The following is a 22,489-nucleotide window of genomic DNA, read 5'->3' on the forward strand; positions in this document are numbered from 1 at the left end:
TCAGGGATAAGTGACTTGCCCAAAGTCACACAGTTAGTACTTATTAAGTGTCTGGGATCTAATTTCAACTCAGGACCTCCTGACTCCAGGCCAGTGTTCTTTTCACTGCACTACCAGCCCCCAAAGGTTACCTTTCATTTAGTCAGAAATCCTTATTAACTGTCATAGCTTTATTTTATATGGATGACTGACAAAAAGCATCACTTTAGTTGGGCTGAAGGGAAGTGGAGCATTACTCCTTGGAAGTAAGACAAATTGTCTATGGATTGCATTCCCAGTAGAATATAATATGATTGTTGAGATGGTTTCATTATTGTCTTCATAATGCTAGAGCCTAGCACATAGTAGGTGTTTAATAAATCTTATTACATTGAATTGATTGTAGGCAAGGCTTACCCCCTTAAAGTGCTCTTCATCAATAGAATACTCATAGACTGGTGAGGAGCCCTGAGGCCTAGGACGGATAATTTCATCAATAGGTACTTCATTCACCTGCAAGAAGAGGAAAAAAAAGGGGTACTGGCCTGGGGGGCCCCTCCCCCTATGCAGAATTCTTCCTAAAGAAGAATTACAAAGGGTTTCTTTCTAAAGCATGTTAAAATATGAAGTGATACCCACACCACAGATTTGTGAACATTGTGAACTAGGAAGAAAAGTGATTTACCCAGGGTCCCAAAGAAAGCTAGTAAGTGGGCTAGGATTAGAGCCCAGGTCCCCCAATATCCAATTCAGATTTCTTTCTCTTCCCCACTACCCCATTCCCTCAGACTGCCTGCTTCCCCCCTCCCCACCCCACCTTCCATCACATTTCAAATCAGAGATAGTATGGAGTTCCTGGCCCTTCTTCTCTCAGTGAGAGTGGGGGGTAGTGAGGAGTTGGGAGGGTGGGAGGGGGGGGACAACATCAGGGGATCCAGGGGCATCAGTGGATTTCTAGGGAATACAATGATAGTCAAACTTTACTTACAGAGTTGTCTTCTTCTGTTTCAGCATCAGGATCATCTGGCCTCAGCTGCCTGCCAGAAACTGCAACCAGAGAAGGCAATTGATGATAATGAGCTGATCAGTCACCCAGGGAGTACCCAGTCTTGGGCTAGGAGCCAGGACAACATGTTCATTCACATGGTCATTCATTCACCATTCAGCATTTATTAAGGGTGATCAAATGAGATGGTACAGGCAAAGTGATTTGCAAACTTTTAAATCCTAATGTAGTATATAAATAAGTTATTTGCAAACCAAAATAGTTGTTGTGATGGTTGTGGATGGGTGTTATTATAGTTGTCATGAGCTTAGGAGCCCCAGCACACTTGAATCCTATTTTCAAAGAGTTGCCAGTCTGATCCCCAAGATTATGTGCAGGTAAGGCAAGAAGGGTAGGACGAGGAAATAATAATAACTAATGTTTGTGTAATGTTTATTTATACATACACATTATTTCATTTGATCCTCACAACAACCCTATAAAGTAGATGCTATTATTATGTTCACTTTAGATCTGTAAGGTAGAAGTTATTATTAACTCCATTTTTACAGATGATGTAACTGAGGCGAAGCAAGAGTAAATGACTTGCCCAAGATCACAAAGCTAATAAGTATCTCAGTCAAGATTCCAATTCAGGTCTTCCTCACTTTAGCACTTACATTAACACTTTGGCTGTATCATCTAGTTACCTCTAAATCCAGCCCCCTTTAAGTCATCCAATGAAGGATGAATAACAATATCTAGCCTTTCTCTACTGAATGAATATTGCCTCAGATAAACTGAGACCTGGGAAAGACTTTAATTTTAAAAGGCCAAGATGTCCCAGTATATTGCCACTTGTCCTGACCTGTGTCTTGCCACTGGACTCAAATGATTCTGGAGAAGAAAGTAGGGTCCTGCCTCACTTAAATCCAAATCACTTGCAAGTCATTACCCTCCTGATACCATTCGAGAATGAAAGATGAACAACAATAAAGATTCAAGAAACTTTTCTCAAATCCTTTCTTCTGTTCTTAAGTTTCAGTCATCCTATTGAAACTGTCAGGATGGGGGTGGCTAGGTGGCTCAGTGGATAGAGCACTGGAGGAGTTAGGAGTACCTGAATTCAACTCCAGCCTCAGACACTTAATAATTACCTAGCTATGTGGCCTTGGGCAAGCCACTTAACCCTATTGCCTTGCAAAAAAAACTGAAAAGAAATAAAAATAACAAACTGGTAGTATGGAATCAGTTCCATAACTGCCTTGTTCTCAGGCTCATATGGGAGGAGAAAATTCTGTTCTATTGGGAACCAGCATACTCCCTAAATCCCACAGCCCCCAAGTGCCTCACCTGAGAGGACCCCAAGGATCATTCAGACTACCCTCCAAGAGTTCCCTCTACTGATCAAGACAGGCAGCCTCCAGCTTTGCTAAGTTAGTAGAATTTAATAGGATAGATAGCTTTCAAAGGAAAAGCTTCTTCAGAAAACATTTCACTCTGTTGTTACAAGGCAAAGATTTATGTTACAACTATTAGGACATCTGAAAATGATACCCATGTTCCCTCCCTTTGCTCATGAGAGAATATGTTCCATGGTGAAAATATTTACACAGGAGGCTAAGCATTATGGAGAGAGGTACCACCCACTGAAGTCAAACTTAGGCAATCTCCCACAAAGGGCATAGAAGGCACAAATATTCATTAGTAGTCCATTTGGGGTACTGTTGTGAATGGCCATTATTTACTAGCTTTATTTAAATTGTTGGCTTTACTAGGATGGTGTCTTTAAAATCCCTTCATGATAGATGGGTCCTTGGGAAGACTTTTAAGACTTATGCTAGTCTTATGCACTACTAAGTCCCCTTCTTAGCACAAAGGCAGACAAATTCAAATTTGGCCTAAAACATTTATGAGTGGTGTGCTCCTGGACTAGTCACTTAACCTCTCTCTTAGTTTCCATCATCACAGAATTGTCATGAGGATCAAATGAGGCAAATATTTTTAAAATTTTTAGCTCAGTACTTGGCACATTGTAGGCACTTAATAAATATTTATTGAATGACATAATGTTGATGATGATGTGTGTCTGTTGTTCTCAAAGAAGACCATGACATCAGGGAGATGACAAGCACATGAACTGGACTTGAGTGAAGGGGCATTAATATTAAGTCACCAACCTCATTTTCTCCTCCAGAGCCATCTGAGTCCAGTGACCAGATATGTATTAGGACAACAGATGGCCCTGGATGTGAGGCAATCAGGGCTAAATGATTTGCCAGTGGTCACACAGCTAGTAGTAAGTGTTAAGTGTTTGAGGCTGGATTTGAACTCAGGTCCTCCTGACTCCAGTACTGATGCTCTATTCACTGTGCCACCTGGCTGCCCTGGAATAATTTGTAGTCAATAAATGTTTATTTTCCCCTCTCAATTTCTTCTCCCCAGTGTAAAATAGGAATAATCATAATAACTAGCTCCCAGTATTCCTAGGAGGTTAAAATATTTCAAAAGCAATTAGCACTTTTTTGCCTTGCACATAGTAGGCATTATATAAACACTAACTTCTATTATTATTTATTATTATTAATTTTGCAGAGCAGATCCCATCAAACCCCAGTCCTAAAATTCCATCTTTCATCTCCAAGCACAGGCAGTTTCCCATGTATGGGACACACTCCCTCCTTACCTCCACTTTGTGGAATTCCCCATTGCCTTCAAAACACAGCACAGGTGCTACCTCCTCCATGATCTCTTCCCTGTTCCCTCCAATTATAACTAGCCTCACTCTCTTAATATTATTTTTTATCACTTTGTATTTGTATAACTACATTTTTTTTTACTCATATAAATAGTGCATGAATTATTTGCTAAAGGGCTGCTTTGTGTCAGTCACTTAATTCCTTGAGAACAGAAACTGTTTCTTTTTTATCTTTGGATCTTCAGAGCTTAGTACAATGCCTGGCTTTGAACCAGCTAAAATCTCATCTTCTGCAAGAAGCCTTTCTCAGTGTTCCTTAATTTCAATGCCTTCCCCTCTGCTGATTATCTCTAATTTATGTAAACACGTAACTTGTTTGAACATAGCTGTTTCAATTTTGGATCCTCTACTAGATTGTAAGCCCCTTGAGGGCAGGGACTATGTTTTTACTTTTCTCTATATTCCCTGTCCTGAGAGTAGTTCTTTGCACATAAATGCTAGTTGACTGATTGACTAATAAATACTTGTTGAATTAACCAAATTTAGAGTTAGACCTTAAGAGATCATTTAAGCTATTATTTTACAGGTTGGAAATCTGAGGCCCCTAGTGATGGTACTTAAGATCAATTGATGATAGTTCTGTGACTTTGGACAAATCATTTAACCCTCTTAAAAAACCTTGCCACATTAGTGGCAAGCGTCAGAACCTGAATTTGATTCCAAGTCTCCTGATTCCAAATCTGTATCTCTCACTTTAGTGATTCTCCTAAATCACTGCTCAGTGACTGCTCCTAGAGTCTAGTCTTTTACTGTATGTTTCTTCCTCAATTTTGTGATCTTAGGTATGTTCTCCACCCCCCAACTTCCTCCACCAAAGACTTTGTCCTAAGTCTTTTCTTCTATGATCTCATTTGGTGACCTCATCAACTTCCATGGATCTAATTATTATCTAATTGATTCCTAGATCTAAATATTCAGCCCTAACCTTTCTCTCCTGAGCTACAGTCTAGAATCATCTCATTCTCAAACTCAATACCTTGAATAAGAACTCATTAACTTTCTTCATAAATCCTTCCCTCTTCTAAACTGTACTTTACTCTCAAGGGAAGTACCATCCTTCTAGTCAACCAGGCTTGCAACCTTGATGCCAGCCTCAATTGCTCTCAGACTCATGACACACATCTAATTTGCTGCCAAGTTTTATTATACCTACCTTTACATGTATGTACTTTCACTCCACTCATGGTTACCATCTTGTTGTAAGCTCTCCTTACCTCATTCTTGATCTATTGTAATAGCCTTTATTGCCTCCTTGCCTTGATTCTTTCCCTCTACCAATCCATCCTCAATTAATCCCAAAGGGATGACTCTCTAATGGTAGAATTTCAGGCACTGAGGTAGGTCAATGGGAACTGTCCCTCTTTTATGGTATGGGTCTTCATAACTCTTATCAGAATTCTCACCAGGGTTGAGAATATTTTTTGACTTTACATCTTTAAGGGAAAAAAATTTTCAGCAGAAATTTAGACAAACATTTCCTGAGAAAGATTTGGGGCAAGATAAGTTTGGGGTGTGTCCCTTCTCTGACTGGAAAAATATTCTCGGGGGGGGGGGGGGTATAGCTATTGTTCCACATTCAATCCATTGAATACTAGCCTGAAAAGGGAGTAGTATCTTAAAATGAATCAAAACACCCAGGTTCTTTTCTAAGCCTTACCAGAGTATGTGATTTCAAAAAAGTCACTTCCTTACACTGAGCTTCAGTTTCTTCACCTATGAAGTGGGGTTATAAGCACTTACATACTTTAACTTACAGGGTTACTTTGAGGAAATCACCTGGAAAATCTTTTTTTTAATTTGTTTTTACAAAACAATGGAGGGGGGGGTGTTAAGTGACTTGCCCAAGGTCACACAGCTAAGTAATTATTAAGTGCTGAGGTCAGATTTAAACTCAGGGGTTGGTGCTCCTGACTCCAGGGTTGGTGCTCTATCTAGCTGTCCCACATCTGGTAAATCTTAAGGCACAAGGGAAATGGGAATTGTCATTGCTTTTAAAGTACAGATTCTAGGGGCGGCTAGGTGTTACAGTGGATAAAGCACAGGCCCTGGAGTCAGGAGTACCTGAGTTCAAATCAGGACTCAAACACTTAATAATTATCTAGCTGTGTGGCCTTGGGCAAGCCACTTAACCCCATTTGCCTTGAAAAACTAAAAAAAAAAGTACAGATTCTGACTACATCACTATGTCACACTTTACCCTTTTCAATAGATTTCAATGGCTTTCTATTATCTTTTAGGATCAATCATATAAACTTTTAATTGACATTTGTGGTTATACTAGGAGATCCAGACAAAATTCATTTCTGTGCAAAGAGTTATTTCTTCTAATGAATGAACCTTGTCTCCTTTCAGGTTTCTGGAATCTAAAGAGGATTCCAGGGGATCAGATTTTTGCATTTCCTGCAGCAGTGAATAGGTTGCTATCTGTAATAGGAAGTTTCCTTTGCCCCAAAGACCTCCACAATGATTTATGAAATCCTACCATTAGTGTCAGTGCAATGGAAGGAATCACAAATCTGGAGTCAGAGAAATTGAATTTGAATCCTCATTCTGTCACCTAGTAGTTGTTTGAGATGGAGGAAGTTACAATTTCTCTGGGCTTTGGTTTCTTCATCTGTCTAATGAAGGGGTTGGGCTATCTGGTTGAGGTCCCTTCCAGCTGTAGATCCAAGACCTGTGTTCATCCTCTTTGGGTTAAGTTTGCCCTCATCTTGGCTCCTCCTCACACACTCAACCACTGTCTGAGGAAAACATTTTAGTAACTGAGGCCAGGGCATTCTGAGGGGGCCCTCAATGAGGAAAGGACATTATCAAGAAAGGATAGGGCATGCACTGAGGAAAGAAAATCTCTCAGAAAACAAATGAAGCCCAAGACAAGAGGCAAGGACAAATGCCCAGAGAGTGGAAATGGTAGAGCCAGAAATAGCACCAATACTGAGAGCTTTCCCTTTGGCAATGTGGGATTTATAAAATGCTTTCCTCATGGCAACTCTCAGGTAAATAGCACAAAGAGTACCACCTTCACTTTGGATAATGAATGTGAGGCTCAGAGGGATTTAGTGATTTCCCTGGTATCACTCAGTCAGTAAACAACAGAATAAAGATTTGAACCTGGTTCTACACTGTCTCAGGTCCTTTTATGGTTCTGAGCAAGTCTCTTTGTTTGGTATTGGAATAGGCAAAGTCCCTTCTAGCTTTGATGTTCATTGACTTAACTTCAACTCATATGGGGAGTCAGTCAGCAGTGCCACAAAATGCCACTGATATCCTCAACTACATAGGAAATAGAACCTCCAGGGACTAAAGACAGGAGCCATGTGACCAGCAAGGAGTGTGAGTGGGTCATTAGGGAGAGGTATGTTCCAGGCAGGGAGGCTCTTTCTGTAGGCCTGTGTGGCATTTGCTGGGCAGATGATACCTCCCTGGGGTTCCTTTCTCTTCCCTAAATTCAGCACAAATTTGCCTTGGCAGGACACTCTTCAGAATTTGCTTTGGCAGGACAATGACATTTTGCATTGATGGAGAATATCTTCTTCACCCAGGAGTCAAGAACCTTAGTAAAAGTTTATGATCTTTACTAACTTCCTTCTCCATCTACCTCTTAACTTCTATGTCCTATCTTTCCAAGGGGACTCCAGAATCACACAAATTAATTTGTATTTTTGAAGGCAAATTTATGAGTGGCAAGATTGCTCTTCTCTCTATCAAACAACCAAGAAAAGACAGGACCTAAGATGGTGTGGAGGTATGCCCTCAAACCCTTTCTGTTGTAGTCCCTATTCCTGGCCTGTAATCTTTTCCCAAACATCATTAGCACCACAGAATCTCTCACATTTTCTATTATTCTGTCATTCAACAAACATTTTCTGGGCATTATAGGTGGGACCACTGTGTTATATTTGACTGGATCCTTGGATTCAAAGAACTCACAGACAAGTAGAAAGAGGTAAAACTTCACTACAATTAACTGTAATAAAAGGCAAAAAAGGATATGGGACATAAGTATAGACCCTGTTCTCTATATAGCACACAGATACTATTCAGATGAGGGGAAAATAATTTCTCACAGAGGTGGGGGGAAGGGAAGGCTACCTGGAGGAGATGGCATTAGAGTGATTTTTTGAGAAGAATTTCCCTTAGGTGAAGGCATGTGAATAGAGGGATAGAGGTGAAAACATGGAAAGAATGTTTGACTCATATCACTTTCAATGAACTTTCCTACTTGCTCCTGCAACTTTCTAACTGGGGAGGACCCCTGGCATTCCATCTGCCCCATACAACTCATGTTGCCTTGAAAGCCATCAACAAAACAACAACAATAAAGGTAATATACTGTTATTTAAGGTGATGAAATGGTTTTTTTGTACACACAGTATATCTTCTCCAATATCTTGCATTCCTGGACTCATCTTAATTTCCTTTAATGTTATGCTGTACTAATAAGAATCTTCATGTCTATAGCACCTTAAGGTTTACAAAGCACATTCCTCACAACAGCCCTTAGATGTAGATAATACAAAGATTATATTATTATATACTATTCCCATTTTAGAGAGATGTTGAGGCACAGGGTCTAGGAAATCAGTCTCAGAGTCAGAGTTATCTCTGACTCATACTGGCTGTATAGACTCTACACAAGCCACTGATGCTCAAAGAGCCCCAGGAAATTGGCTATAATTTTAAACCACAAAGCAGGTACCTATTCAAATGGATAGAAGGAATTCCACACCCCCCCCTTCTTTTCCACCCAGGGAAGCTCCTTATAGTAATGAAATACAGGTTTGGTGCAAAAATAAAATCCCATTTTATATGAGGAATTTGAAATCAATTCTTTGACCATACTTTCTATATAATCTCTAAGAAACATAACTAATAAGTTCCTTTTCTTCCCTCCTTACTCTGGCTCTTTCGGTGTTTAGGTGGGTTTTTTCAAACATAAACTCAGGATCAAGTTCTCTTTCCCTTCTACAACTAATGGTCTATTTTATCTCCCAACATCTTACAGACTTATTTAACATGAAATATACTTCTCTCTGCAAAGAGTCTGTGGTATTGGATGTAACTCTAGGTTACTTCACTTTTCTTGTTGAGGCTTGTGGAATCAGTCTCATCGCTTTGGAACTGGTCCTTATATATCTCCCCATCCCTTTACCTCCTATTATTAAGGAGCAGAATTCCAGAATCTGAAATTTTATATTGTCCAGTTCCCTGCTTCCAAGTACATAGACCAGGAAGGGTCACTCTAGGATTCGTGAAGCTGCTCCCACCATAGCAAGCCAAGAAGCCTGGGTTATCATCCACATTGCCATTCTGCCCTACTACTGCTGCAGAGTTACATATATGTATGATCTCCAAAAAAAGAAGGAATATGGAAAGGACAATTAAAAAAAAGCTTTATTTTATTTTATTTGATCTATCAGATCTGCTCTAGTTAATAAATTCTATTACTTGAGATAAGAACACCATACAATGAGAAGAATCCAGGACTGGGTCACCTTGGTTCTAATCTTGGCCCTCTCAACACCTTGCTTTCTAACTTGGGGCAAGTCCTTTCTTTTCTCCAGCTTCAGTTGTCCTATATGCAAAATGAAGATGTTTGACTCTATGACTTCAAAAGTCCTTTCCTAAGGTCTCCTTTAGCTCAAAATTTTAGAAAGATATTTGAAAGAAAGCTTAATCGAAGGTCCAATACATCAAACAATGAGTGTTTGTTATTATCATTACAGTAGATTTCAGATCTATGACACTTTAAGTGTCACAGTCCTATAAGGTAGCTATTATAAATATTATTTATGTACCTTCTGTTGAAAAGAAAAAGAATGGTTAGAAAAGGAAAGGGATTACCTGGGTTAGCTAGAGTCCTGGGCCTAAAGTCAGAAGGACCTAAATTTAAATTTAGCTTCAGGCACTTAATAGCTGTGTGACTGTGAGTCTAATTGATTGATTGATTGATTCTTGTTGCTTTTCCAAGAAAAGTCTTGTGAGTCATTCTCCTATTAAACTATGACTTCATGATGCCTTCTAGTTACATTGGTAGTGACAATGTCAATATTGATGTGTTTCAGTTCCTGCTGCAGGTTATCAATTACTTTATCCTGGGACAAATGTATAACAACATCAGAATTAACACTTAAAGACAGGCCACACACTGTTCGGATTCTTAACACCTTCTGCCCACTATTTCCACAAGAGATCATATAGAACTGATGATCATTTGGTATTTTTCTTTGTTTCGTGGCCTGCCATAGGCAGATAATCTTGATTGTTGTGAGATGAGAGTTTAGGAGAGAGCTTAGAGCTAGATCCATAAGCATACATGGAGAATGAACTGGCATACCTGGTCCATGAATATTAAAGCCAATCTCCAGATTTGTAGATTTGGCCATTATTTAAGACAGATAATTCAACCTGCCAAGGATTAATCAGTGAAGCCTGATCAGAATGATGAGGTGAAAGCACAAGATACATCTCTCTCCAAGTAACCCAGCGATCTATTCACACCTCATTGAGGATAAACACTTAAATTATGACAATCTGAGGATGGGTTCAGGCTACTGTAGATCAAACTCATAAAATAGGTCAGAGACTTGACCAGGTAACAGTGGAAACAGAAAGAATTGGGAAGAATGGGTCCTGTGGAAGTCCGTGGTCCCCACCCTGCCAGTCAGGCAAGGGGCAGAAGAGTTCTGTTCGACATATACTTTCAATTATATGACTTGTGAGAGGCAGTGGACACAGAAGAGGATGATGACATCTCTCAATTCCTCAGAGAGAGGAAGGGAAGGAGGATGAGGTCCCTGGACAATGTTGAGTTCCAGGGTCTAACTTGTTTTAGAGAGAGGAGCTTCTGAAGCTTCTTAGAGAGAAAAGGATGCTTAGAGAGAATCCCTGAGAGTATGAAACTCTTAGAAAAAAAGAGGCTCAAGTGAATAATCTTGAAGCTCAAGGAGCTTTAAGGGCTACTATCATCTATTATTTGAATGGTTCAGATCTCGACTTGCCCTTCTGGAACCTCCAAGTTTGTTTTCCTACTGTAATGAGGCTGAATTTTTAGAGGGTACAAGACTGGAGGCTAGCATAGAGGAACCAGCATCCTAGCATTTTTCAGAAACTCATCAATCCCCTCCTACACACACACACACACACACACACACACACACACACACACACACACACACACACACACACACTTTCCAGGCCATATCATGTGACTTCATCTTCTCCTGGGTTATCTGTTATTACTGCTGTCTCTCAATGATAACTCTGGTTTAAAGTCCTCCAAAGCCTTTCCCTTATAAAGTAGATCTCAATGCCCTTAGTCCCTCTAACCCACAGAAGTTGAAGAAATTGCCAAAGAGTAGGTATTTTATGTCACAGATTCCCCTACCCTTGAAAATTTGGTGAAGTCTAAGAACTCCTTGTAATAATAGTGTGTTTCCTACATTCATAACTGAAGGAAAAAGCCAATTTCATTAAGAAGTTGTTGAAAGTACATATGTGGGGCAGCTAGATGGTGCAGTGGATAGAACACTGTCCTTCGAGTCAGGAGGACCTGAGTTCAAATTTGACCTCAAACACTTAATAATTATCTAGCTGGGTGATCTTGGGCAAGTCACTTAACCCCATTGCCTTAAATAAAAAAGTAAAAATGTATTTCTTTTCACATCCAAATTCACAGACCCCCTCCTGAAATTTATCTGTGGACACTTCAAGAGGCTTTGAACCTAAATTTGAGTTCCTTTTATAAATAGAGAACAGAATAAAGGGACAAAAGAGAGAGCTTTGGTCAAATCCCCAGTTAACAGGTGAGAGAAACATTCCAGCAATGCAGATTGAAAGAAAGCAGTCAAGTAGACAGCAGAGCTAGGAGAAAAATATTGTTACAGAAATCAAGGGAAGAGGATATCTAGGAGAATGAGGTGGCTGACAGAGTCCTAATTTTAGGATCAGAGGATTTGGGGATGGAAAGAATCTTGTAGACCAAATTCTTCATTTATAGATAAGGAAATTTCATCCCAGAAAAGGAAAGGGACTTGTCCAAGGTCACCTTTCAGGTAAATAGCAGAGCCAAGACTAGAAAATGCTTCTTCACCTTCACAGATACCCTCCTCCTAAACAGATTCCTCAGATATTTGAATGAGAAGGGACTAGGTTTCTTTACTAAGATTCAAATATATCTCCCATCATTCATTATTCATCCTATCCCCAAGGCTTTATTTTTTAATTTTTTACAAACTCAAAACAAGAATGACACAGTTGGGTTGATACAACTCCAAGGGTAAGAAAACTATTGAACTAATTAAAAAAAAAATCTAAGAGTTGGTTTTAGAAAACAGCTCCAAAGGCAGCTCTCTAGATTGGATAAATTTCTTATTGCCCCTGAGCAGGGCTAGCCTTATGTATAGGTAAAAGACAAAGACAGAGTTGAATCTCAGAACTTGAATGGGCCTCAGAAGACGCCTATTCTTAAACAAGCATTCCCATCTACAATATTGCTGAGATATCCACCCTCTGCTTAGAAACCTGAGGTGCTGGACAACCCTTTCCCCTCATCAGACTTCAATTCCCCCTTCTGTAAAATAAAATGGAGGGACTGAATGAAATGGTCTGTAAGGTTTCCTCCAGTTCTGATAGTGATAAATCTCTGATTTCTCCCTGACATGTTGAAGAAATAAGGAAGCTGGAGCCAAACAGATGTGTAATGTTAATGAGATCTAATGGGTAGCAGTTTGCCTAGCCCTGTAAGATCAATGAGATCCTGGAGACAGAACTTGACAGGAGATAACAGAGAAGGCAATCCCAAACCCAAAGTATATTAGAGCCAGAGGAACTTCAGAAGCCATTTAATCCAAACCCCTCTTTCTTTTAAAAAAACATTTTTTTTAAATAAATGAGGAAATTTAAGTCTAAAGAAATTTACTAGTCACACAAGTAGTGAGTAGAAGAGCCAGAATTCCCAGTCATATCTTCTAGGAAAAGAAAAGATAGTCATGCAATCTGTGCCTCCACCTAATGCCAGAAAAAACAATCTTTAAGAACAATGTTTTTTAACAAAAGCAACAGAAATCATATGATTATCTCAATATATGCTGGAAAAGTTTTTGACAAAATTTGGCACCTGTTTCTATTAAAACAATAGAGAGTATGGGGATAAAGGGAGCATTCTTTAAAATGACAGGCAGTATCTATTTAAATCCATCAGCAAGCATTATCTGTAATGGGGATAAGCTATCTCAATAAGATCAAAGGTGAAGCATGGATGCCCATTATCACCACTATATTCAAAATAGTACTAGAAATATTTGCTATAGCAATAAGAAAAGAAAAAAAATCAAAGCCATTAGAACAGGCAGCAAGGGGGAAAAGCTATCACTTTTGTAGATGACATAATCGTATACTTAGAGAACCCTAGAGAATCAGTTAAAAACTACTTGAAATAAATAACAACTTTAGCAAAGTTTCAGGATATAATTAGCATTTCTTCATATGAACAGCAAAGCCCAGCAGCAAGAGAAAGAGAAATTCCATTGAAAGTAACTGTAAATAATATAAAATACTTGGGAGTCTATCTGTGAAAACAAACTCAGGAACTTTATAAAAACAGTTACAAAATATTTTTCACACAAATAAAGTCAGATCTAACAAAGAAAAATTACAACTGCTCATGGGTAGTAATAATTATGTAATAAATGTAATCGTGTCAATGTAATAAAATGACAATTCTAACTAATTTACTTATTCAGTACCATGCAAATCAAACTATAAAAAATTATTTCACAGTGCTGGGAAAATAATAATAACAAAATTCCTCTGGAAGAACAAAAGATGAAGAATAACAAAGGAATTAATGGAAAAAATACAAAGGAAATGACATAGTAATCTCAAACTATAATAAAGCTATCTAATATTGGCTAAGAAATAAAATGGTATATCAGTAGAATAGATTAGATGCATAAGACACAATAGTCAATGACCAGAGTACCTAGGATCTGGTAAACCCAAAGACCCCAATATTTGCATTAGAACTCATTATCTGCCAAAAAGTGCTGGTAAAACCGGAAAACAAGAGGACATAAAATAGGTCTGGACAAATATCTCAAACCATGTACTAAGGTAAAGTTAAAATGGGTGCATGACTTAGATATAAACGCTAACACCATAAACAAATTAAAAGGGCAAGGAATAATCAACCTATCAGATCTATGAAGAATGAAAGAATTAAGACCCCAATAAGAGTTAGAGAGCATTATGAGATGCAAATAGATAATTTTGATTATATTAAAATAAAAGACTTTTGCACAAACAAAACCAATGTAACCAAGATTAGAGGGAAAACAGAAAAACTGGGTAAACAATCTTTCTAGCAAATGTCTCTGATAAAAGCCTCATTTCTCAAATATAAATTTTCCATTCTTTAAATGAATCAATTTTTAAGAATCCAAGTCATTCCATGATTGATAAATGGTCAGAAGATAAGAAAAGGCAGTTTTCAAATAAAGAAATCAAAACTATTTAAATTTTTGATTAGGGAAATACAAAATAAATACAAAATAAGACAGCTCTAAGGAACCCCATACCTATCAGATTAGCTAATATGACTGAAAAGGAAAGTGATAAATGTTGGAGAAGATGTAGGAAAATTGGGACACTAATGCACTGGTGGTGGAGTTGTGAACTGATCCAAGCATTCTGGATAGTCATTTGGAACTATGCCCAAAGGGTAACCAAACTATGCATGCTTTTTGATCTAGTAACACCAGTACTAGGTCTTTGTCAAACAGTGAGTTCTAATCCCAAAATGTTTATGGCAGCCCTTTTCATGATGGCAAAGGATTGGAAATTGAGGGGATACCCATCTACTGGGGAATAACTAAACAAGTTGCAGTATATCAATGTAATGGAATGCTTATGTGCTATAAGAAATGATACACATATAAGAAATGACAGATTTCAGGAAAACCTGAAAAAGACTTTCCACATTGATGCAAAGTGAAATGAACAGAACCAGTAAAATATACATAGTATCAACAATTTTGTGATGACCGGTTGTGAATGACTCAGCTCTTCTCAGCAACACAGTGAGCCAAGAGAAGTACAAAGGACTCACAAAAGAAAATGCTATTTACATTTAAACAATTGATGGACTCTGAATGCAGATTGAAACATATTTTTTAACTACTTTATGCTTTTTTTATGTTTTTTTCTTTTGATCTGTTTTTTCTTTCACAACTATGACTAATATAGAAAGATGTTTTACATGATAGTACACGTATAAATGATATCAACCTGCCTACCATTTTCAGAAGAGGGGAGGAAAGGAAGGGAGGGCGAAAATTTTGAAATTCAAAATCTTAAAAAAATAAATGCTAAAACTTATCTTGACATAAAATTGGGAAAAATAAATACTATTTAAAAAAAACTGGAGACATAGAATTGGTCTCTTTTTCTTTTCTGCCAAAAAATACCAAACCAAAGCAAGGTTTTGTGACTCATCTCTTCTGGGCACCATAAGAAGTCTCATTTTAAGCTTGGTTTAATGGAAAGAACACTCAACCTGGGATCAAATCCAAACTTTGCTACCTGTATGACCTTAAAAGCAAGCTCTTTCCCTCTCTAGACCTATAAAAATGAAGGACTTGGGCTAATGACCTAGATCTAATGTACCTTCCATCGCTAACATGACAGAATGTGTAAAATGCTGGTCTTAAGAGTCAGGAAAAGCTGCATTCAAATCTGTTATTGGAAGTCTAGACATGTTCTCCTTTATTTGCATTTCTTTTCATCTCCATATCTGCTTTTAGAGCATTAAAAGATTAGAAAGAATTTGTCCAGCTAAACAAAGTCATCTGGAGAAAGTCACAATTCTCTAAAGCATCTTTTTCCAACCCAAACTCTACCAAGGATAACAAATAATCCGAATTCTTTTTTGGGGACCTCACTACCATTGACAAGGAAATTCTCATAGGGAAATTACAATGTAAAGAGACCTGAATTTGGAGTCAAAGGACTAGGTTGGATCCAGAGTCAGAAGGAAATTTAGAGACCATCTTAAATGTGGCCTAGAACAGTCAAGTGACTCACCCAGGACCATGCAGTTAGTAAGTAGCAGAGTCATGAAGATCTGGGTTCAAATACCACAGCTAGAGGGTAGAGTGGAATGACCATTGAGGCCTGGGAGCAGGAAGATCTAGATTCAAATCTAGCCTCAGATACCTTCTAGTTGTATAACCCTGGACAAGTCCCTCAACCTTTGTTTACTTCAGTTTCCTCATCTAGATGGAAAAAAATAAGACCACTTCCCTCCCAGGGTTATTGTGAGGAACAAAAAAGAAAATATTTATAAGATACTTGTACAGTGTTTGGTGGTTAATAAATACTTATTTCCACCAAGAATTATTATCCTCTACCACCATCATCTCATCCTCATCTTTTATGATGCAATTCAGATGTCCTGAACCTTTGCTGTCATCCTACTATTTATCATTTACATTTAATATTCTGTAGACTTTGTCACAGAAACCTAAAATGACTTCTTTTTTAAATTCAGTATGTAAAAGTATGTAAGTCCATCACCTGTAGGCTCACTAATATTATTTCAGGGGCAAGTCCAATAGCAGATAGGATGATGGGGACAATGTGTATCTCAGCCTGTTCCACATCATTCTGCCTTTTATTTTATTTTTTTGCTTGGTCTGTTTTTTGAAAGCTCTTTAGTTCTTCACAACTTGGAGACCTCTATCAAAATGTTTTTCCTAAATTTTTATGGATTAAAGTTATAACACAGCAACACTTCTATATTTGAGCATGGTCTGGTCCCAATATAATTTATGGGTGAAATTCTCAAAAATTCTCTAAAATCTGTATCTGAAGTACAAAATATGCTTGTAATCTTCTTGTTCATGAAAGTCATGAAAGTTCATGAAAGGCAAACCTCTGGTGCCTAATTCTAGGCATCTGGTCAGGTCTTGCTGAGTATTTAGATGCTAAATTTCTGCAATCTGCATTGACAGAGTAGCACCTTCTCCACTGATTCCTTTTATACTCTGAATCAAACACTAAGTCTGGGTTCTTTAAAATATAATCCTTCTATCATTTTTTGTGGCAAAGATCCAAACCTGAATTTCCATCAAAAACTCCTTTTTTTCAATAAATCTTCATGAACCAGCCATGTGCTTTTCATTATTATTATTATTATTGTTATTATTATTATTATTATTACTACTACTACTACTAGATTTTTGACTTTGAATTAGTCTCTTCCAAATCTAGGCAGTGCCTCAGTTTCTTCATCTATAAAATGAGGATATTGACCTAAGTAATACCTAAAGTACTACCACCTTTAAATTCTATGAGATTCAATCCCTTCCTCAATCTGAGCTGCAATTTTCTCATGTGTAAAATAGACATGATTTTCTGTGCTCTGATTTGCTTTCAAAGGTTATCCTCAGGGTCAAATAAAAGAATGGGAAGAAAATCACTTTGTAAATCCTAAAGCAGTCTAGAAATATCAGATATTATTTTAATTATTGCATATTTGTAACTGAACAGAAACAGGGTTAAGTCAAATGCCCTGGGTTGGTGAGAGATAAAGGTCCAGGCATGGAGAAGTCACTGCAGCTCTGCCCAAAAAAGTCAATAGCTACTCAGGAGTGGGAGTAAGGCCTGGACGAGGGAATTTGCACGTCTGCCCTTCTTGGTAGAGAATTCAGGTCAGTTTGGGATGACATCATCCCCCCCAGGGCATGAGTTACAGCCAGAGCAGTGGGTTTACAAGAATTGGCACTGGAGCAGCAGCCTTGCACTGGGGTATAAGCAACCATCTTCCCTGTAGGGGATGCTCACAGGTGTCAATGTCCACCTTCTCTCCTTGACTCCGGGCTACAGCCTTGAGTGAGATGAAGGTAAGTACTCTAGGACTCGAAGATCTCAGGTTACTGATTAGATGCTCCATTTGGGAGATCTCTAGTCCTTATTTCTGAAGGGCTGCTTATACTGCTCTCTCCTCTCAGCAACTCTCGGGAGCAGCCCATGAAAATCCGTATGATACAAAAGAGGCAGACCAGTGAAGTAACTTGCCCAAGGCTACATAGTAAGTGGCAGAGGCTGTATTCAAGCCTGAATAGAGAATATAAGTAGTTTCCCCCATTTTCTCAATTAGCTTAGGAAGTTAAGAAGAAAATGAGCTATCTATGGTCAAACATACAGTAGGAATCAGTCTACATTCCAACTCAGGTCTCTTAACTCCAAATCTAACCTTTTCACTTTCCATAGATTCTCCTTAATAGAAGAAATTTTACTTGAAGATAAGGAGGTCATAACCTACATAGACATACCTTTCCATAGTTGCACAGTTCTTATTGTTAAACAATTTTTACTTCCTTCCAACTGAAATGTGTTTCCCTGGGATGTATTTACATTTGTTCTGGTTCCTTTTTCTGAGGCCCAGAAAACTAAATCTTCTTCCTCTTCCATAAGGCAACCTTTTCAATATTTCAAGATAATGGCCAAGTCCCTTCTCTTCTTCAGTATCTATTCCATCTGCAGTCTGGGCATTACTATGCCCATTTGACAGATGACAAAACAATAGCTAAGTAAATATGAAAGCTAAGATTTTAACCCGGCTCATCTAATTCTGATCTCCTGCTTTTCTATCACTCAAAGAATGACTGAACTTCACAGGATCTAATCCAATGAATCCTTCAGTGGGTCTACTACCCAATTTTCTTCTAGCCCCAGGAGCAAATGTCTGAGTTAATTTCCATGTCCAGGAATAGTGTGATATGGAGGAGAGTTGAGCCTACTCTTTTCCATACATTTGAATAGGCAAGTAAAGTCAAACATTTGTTTATTTTCCCATCTACAGCCAGCAACATCAGAAACTAGCAATGCCTTCATGATGAACTTCCCTGGCTGAATTCCCCAAAGGCAAACCCCACCAGATTCTGACAATTTTGGCTAGGAGTGCCCAGCTCCTGACCATCTTCCCACCTTTAGGATTGAATGAAGGCTGAGGTGGCTGGAATAGGGTTGAGTGCTTGGCTAAACTATCCAGGAACTCCAAAGGAATGAATTTCTTTCATCCACAAGTCTTCCCCAGCACAGTGCCATTCATCCATTGACTTTATACCCTTGCTATAGAAAAGGATGAGACACACAGAGTTTACCTCCATTTTATAATGAAAGGAAAAGTTCCAAGAAAGAGATTTACTCAAGACAAGAAAGAGTAAGTTCCAGAATCCAGGTTTCCTAAGTAAAGCTGCTGCTCTAACTGTGACTAAATCACTAAGTTCTACTATTATAGAGGATCAAAGTTAAGAAAAGAGAGAATTCTTTCCCTTATGAAGCTAACATTCTAGTGGGGGGATTAGGATCAGAGAACTCTAACACACAGCATTTATCTCACGATGAATACATTTTCTTGTTGTATCTGACTCTTTGTGACCCCATTTGAGGGTTTCTTGGCAATGATACTGTAATAGTTTGTCATTTCCTTCTCCAGTTCATGTTAAACATGAGGAAACTGAGGCAAATGGTTAAGTAATTTGCCCAGAGACAGAGATTGAGCAAGTGTCTGAGATTCAAATCTGAACTCAGATCTTCCTGACTCCAGGCCCAGTACTTTATCCACAGAACCACCACACTGCCCTGATAAGTGCATTAGAGAAACAAATAAGGTTTTTATGTGATACTGTTTATCTAGTGGAGTGAGAGTAAGTTTCTTGAGGTCAGGAACTGTTTCATTTTTGTATTTGTATGCCCAATACTTAGCATAGTGACTGAAACATAGTACATGTTCAATAAATGCTTGAGGATTCAAAGTCTGAAGAAAGTGTGAAGGATAAGGTGAGCTTTGAGTTGGACTTTAAAGGATACATGGACCTGTCTATCCATAGGAAACCTTCCACTATTAAGGTAGAGATATTCAAACAAGGAGGGGCTATCAGTAAGTCTGTTAAGTCTGTACTCCTGAATACACTTGGAGCTTTGAATGGCTTCTGGGAAACACATCAGCTCCAGGAAACTCATGCTTACTCCTCCATACAAGAAATAGCCTTGGGTGGCTAGTTGGCACAGTGGATAGAACACCAGCCCTGGAGTCAGGAGTACCTGAGTTCAAATTCGGCCTCAGACACCTACTAATTACCTAGCTATGTGGCCTTGAGCAAGCCACTTAACCCCATTGCCTTGTAAAAACAAAAACAAAACCCTAAAAAAAAAAAAGAAATAGCCAACTGTATGACCTCGAGTGAGTTTCTTCCTCTTCTTCCCACCTCCCCCATGTGTGTTTCCCCATCTCTAAAATGATGACATTCTACAAGGTAGTCTTCAAGTTTCCAGCCAACTCTACAGGCATGTGATCCTTTGGCTATGACCAATTCACAGAACAAACCTAATCTGACAGAGAGGCCAAACTGGAGCAATTGCTCCTTAGGAGAGTTGAAAAGGAGCTGACTCATCACACATAAAGAGAGCTTGGCCTGGAGCTGGGAAAACTTGAATCCAGCTTCTCAGTCCAACATGTCTGAGGTCCCTGGATTTTGGATCAGGTCCTTTTCTCCCTCAGTCTTACCTGAATCAAATGGAGATGATAACATGGGCATAACTTAACTTCCAAGATGGGGGGAAAATGCATTGTCTGAAAGTACTATATTGATGGAAGATATTATTTAGTCAACAAGCAAGCTCTGCACTTAAAGCTAAGGCTTTAAAGAAAAACGAAAGACAATCTCTGCTCTGGAGGAGTTCACATTCTCTTTATTACTTGCCTAGCAAATTTCATTCCCTGACACCCCTCCCCTATTTTGGGTCCTTATGAAGGAAATAAATCTGTTGCCTGGAGGGGGGGGGAGGTTGATGAAGAGGTTGGGATCTTAGTGTGGAGAATGTGGAAGAGATCAGTAGGAAGAGGATTCCCAAGGGTGCAAGACCTTAACTGAAAGAAATATGTATATAATGATCAGGATTAGCCTAAAAAATTATCTCTTTTCTCCAAGACTGCCCAAAGAGATATAGATTTGATGATCTTTCTCCTCCAAAATTTTCAGTGAATTCCTACAGACTCCAGAGTAAGGCTCAAACTCCTCTGTCTGGACAAAGTGGTTTGCATGTCTCCTCCAACAGACTGTGAGCTCTTCAAGAGCAGGAAAGTGATTCTGCCTTTCTTTGTATCCCAAAATTTAGAACAGTTCCGGGTACATACTTAATACATGATCACTCACTATCTGATACCACCTACCTTTTTTAGCCTTATATTCTATTACTGCCCTCCAGCTCCTAGACTCCTTTCCTCCCTTTCTTTGTGTCTTTGCCTGTGTTGTTTCCAATGACCAGAATGTTCTCCCTTTCCCTTTCCTTTTATTTAATTACCAATCATTCCTTTTTTTTTAGGTTTTTGCAAGGCAAATGGGGTTAAGCAGCTTGCCCAATGCCACACAGCTAGGTAATTATTAAGTGTCTGAGGCCGGATTTGAACTCAGGCACTCCTGACTCCAGGGCGGGTGTTCTATCCACTGCACCACCTAGCAGCCGCCCCCCAATTATCCTTTAAAGGCCATCTCAGAAACTATACTATGCAAAGGCTTCCATGATGCTCCTGGTCCAGAAAGATTTCTCCCCACAAATACACATTGCCCATAATACTTTGTTTTGTACCTCTATATTGCACTTAACAATGTGTATTAGTCATTTATATTTGTGTTTTATCCTATCCCAGAATGTAAACTTCTTGAAGAAAGGCACTGTGTCTTATATAAGCTTGTATCCCAAACATTGCCAAGCACAATGTTTTTTTGCACATAAGTGATAATAAATGTATATCGAATGAATCTCTTCCTAGAGCTTCCAGACACCTGACAGGCACACAACCAACTGGCCTTTAGGTTATTCATCTACAGCCTCATGTTATACATTTGTTTCCAAATGAATTTCCAATCCATGATTTCATTTGAGCCTGCCACCAGATCAAGGAAAGATGCAGAACTGAGATTACTGCACCCATTTTGCAAAGAATGAAAGCAATGCTTGTAGAAGGGAAGTTTGCCCAAAGCCACAAGTTCATGACAGGCTAGAACCTGGTTCTCTGAACTCACAGAGCCAGGCTTTTTCCAAAATTGAATTCTTCAGCTACATAGGAGTGACTACATCAATAGCTTTTGACCTAAGTTCTATTGAGTAAATAAATAAAGTGAGACCAAAGGAAGACTTTTGGGCAAAACCTGGTCAGAGAAAGCGATATTCCAAGGGAAATGCCAGGATGGTAACAGTCGATTTTTATCTAACCAAAATTGTCTTATTTTAGCATTACAACAACAACAAGTGAGATAATTATCGATAGGTTTTATTATCTCCATTTTATAGATAAGAAAATTGAGACTCAGAAGAATTAAGTAACTTGCCCATAATCACACAACCAGTAAGAATCAGAAAGAGGATTCAAATCCAGATCTCTTCTGACTCAAATGCACTCAAATACACAGAACTTCTTCTCAGGAGTTGAGGACAGTCTCTGCCAGTGTAAACCACGTGTAGCCAGGACATCCATGATGTGCAATCCAGAAGAAGAGAAGGAGGAGGAGGAAGACGAGGAGGAGGATCTGTTTACAAGCTTCTTGCCAATTTTTGACTCACTTCTGTATTTGTTGCTATTGGGAACCTAGAGATTATTCATGACTCACCTTGGTTTTTTGGGATGGGGGGGGTGGGAATGAGCCAAAAATAACAAAGGGAGGTTTTCTCCTGAGGAAATCTTGGCTGGCAGCGGGTCCCGG

At 38.7% G+C, this 22,489-nt stretch overlaps 1 protein-coding gene across 1 annotated transcript in view; it reads right to left on the bottom strand.

The window, feature by feature from the left end:
- The window catches only part of AHNAK2 (AHNAK nucleoprotein 2), a 123,013-nt gene that overhangs the window by 42,713 nt on the left and 57,811 nt on the right, over nt 1-22,489 (bottom strand). Inside the window, 2 exon segments of the mRNA XM_074213242.1 lie at nt 397-492; nt 968-1,026. Coding sequence (XP_074069343.1) covers nt 397-492; nt 968-1,026 — 155 coding nt within the window.

This window comes from Macrotis lagotis, chromosome 1 (assembly GCF_037893015.1).
Source record: "Macrotis lagotis isolate mMagLag1 chromosome 1, bilby.v1.9.chrom.fasta, whole genome shotgun sequence".
NCBI lineage: Eukaryota > Metazoa > Chordata > Mammalia > Peramelemorphia > Peramelidae > Macrotis > Macrotis lagotis.